This window comes from Charadrius vociferus, unplaced genomic scaffold, assembly GCF_000708025.1.
Source record: "Charadrius vociferus isolate BGI_N301 unplaced genomic scaffold, ASM70802v2 scaffold1036, whole genome shotgun sequence".
In the NCBI taxonomy this organism is placed as follows: Eukaryota; Metazoa; Chordata; class Aves; order Charadriiformes; family Charadriidae; genus Charadrius; species Charadrius vociferus.
The window spans coordinates 18,685-20,341 of NW_009648816.1; the positions used below are offsets into that span (position 1 = coordinate 18,685).

The 1,657-nt window shown below is 60.2% G+C and overlaps 1 protein-coding gene across 1 annotated transcript in view; it reads left to right on the plus strand.

Moving 5' to 3' along the window:
- Positions 1-1,657, plus strand: part of MROH1 (maestro heat-like repeat family member 1) — a 76,419-nt gene that overhangs the window by 17,936 nt on the left and 56,826 nt on the right. The window contains exons 9-10 of the mRNA XM_009886846.1: positions 851-964; positions 1,266-1,339. Coding sequence (XP_009885148.1) covers positions 851-964; positions 1,266-1,339 — 188 coding nt within the window. The remainder of the gene's footprint in view (positions 1-850; positions 965-1,265; positions 1,340-1,657) is intronic.

Sequence of the window (1,657 nt, forward strand, 5' to 3'; positions counted from 1 at the left end):
CCCCCTGGCACCCTCCCTTGAAGGATTTATCAGCATTGATGAGATCCCCCCTCAGTCTTCTCCAGACTAAAAAGCCCCACGTCCCTCAGCCTTTCCTCATCAGAAAGATGCTCCAGTCCCCTCATCATCTTTGTAGCCCTTTGGTGGACCCTCTCCAGCAGTTCCCTGTTCTTCTTGACCCGGTGGCGTGTACGTTCCCCGCCTGCGCGTGGAGCTCCGTGGCTGGAACTCTGCCCCCCCTAACTTTGGCTCTCCTCACCCCACGGCTGTGGCACAGACAGAAGCGTGTGCGACTGCCAGGAACAGAGCCGTGGTGCGACGAGCTGCTGCTGAGTCACGGTTGGGTGATGTCCCTTTCTTGTTCGCGTCCGTGAAGGCAAACCTGCGGCCGAGCTGCCTTTGCCTGAGCGATGTTCAGGCTACCCGGGCTCGGAGCAGCCCATCCCTCCCCAAACGTGCCTCTCGAGTGCCCACGAGTGTTGCTCCAATTTCAGCATCCATAGGCTGGTTTTATTTTTAACAATCAAAATGTTTTGATAGACGGGGCAGCACTTGTTGGCAGGTATAATTTAAACTCCTTTGGCTCCCTGGAGAGCGCAGGAAATGTGCCAAAAGTGCCGGGGAAAAGCTCAGTTCTGGATGCGAGGAGCAGGATGGGCCGGTTAGCCGGGCTCGTGGGCTGGCGTGGCAGCAGGCGAAGCCCTCCCGCACGTACGCCACACCATCCCTGGGGATGTGCAGGGTGGGATGCGCCCGCGGAGGGGATGCGGTGCCCACATCCCGGATCTCGAGGCTGCGTGCTGTCCCCGGGGCACCGTGCATCCGTGACCGGTTGGTTTGGCTCCCGCAGCCTGCTCGTTCCCTGACCGCGTGCTGGCCTTCCTCCTCCCCAAGCTGGAGAGCAGCAACGAGAGGACCCGTGTGGGGACGCTCCTCATCATGAGGCAGATCATCAACAGCGCCCGTGAGTACCGGCATCTCGAAGCAGGAAGGTGCGGAGGGGCTCCAGAACAGGGCTCCTTCCTCCCATGGGTGGCTTTGCATGAGTCCCCTCGTTCCCCTGCTGGGACCTGGGATGAGACAAGCCCACCCGTGGCTGCAGGGTCAGGGGAGAAGGAAACCAGCCTGGTGGCCTGGCCAGCTGGGAAAGGGGGCAAGGGACAAAGCCCGCCCTGTCAGGGAAGGAGGAAGTTTGGGATCGGCAGCTCTGTCCTTGGCAACTCAAGAGCATCACTGAGCTTCAGAGTCCGTCTTCTTTTTTTCAGCCTCTCAAATGGAGATTAAAAAGCCCTTTATTCTTTCATCTATGAAACTTCCTCTGCAAGACAGCAATAATAAGGTAGGCTGAGCTTCTGCTCTTCTACGGCTACTTCAGGGGTGAGGGTTTATTCTGGGGCCCCACACAGCCATGTCCCCTGCCTCTGCCGGCCTGGCTGTCCTCTGTTGCTTCCTCCTCTTGCTCCTCTCATCCCTGGCTGGGGTTTTGGCAGTTCTGCCAACAGGACCAGGAGATACTCAGCAACTTTGCGGACAGGCGGGGGATGGAGAGATGGAGAGCAGCCCTGCCGAGAAGGGCTCGGGGGTGCCGGGGGGGGAAAAGCTGGCCAGGAGCCGGCAACGTGCGCCGGCAGCCCAGCGAGCCCCCGGCATCCCGGGC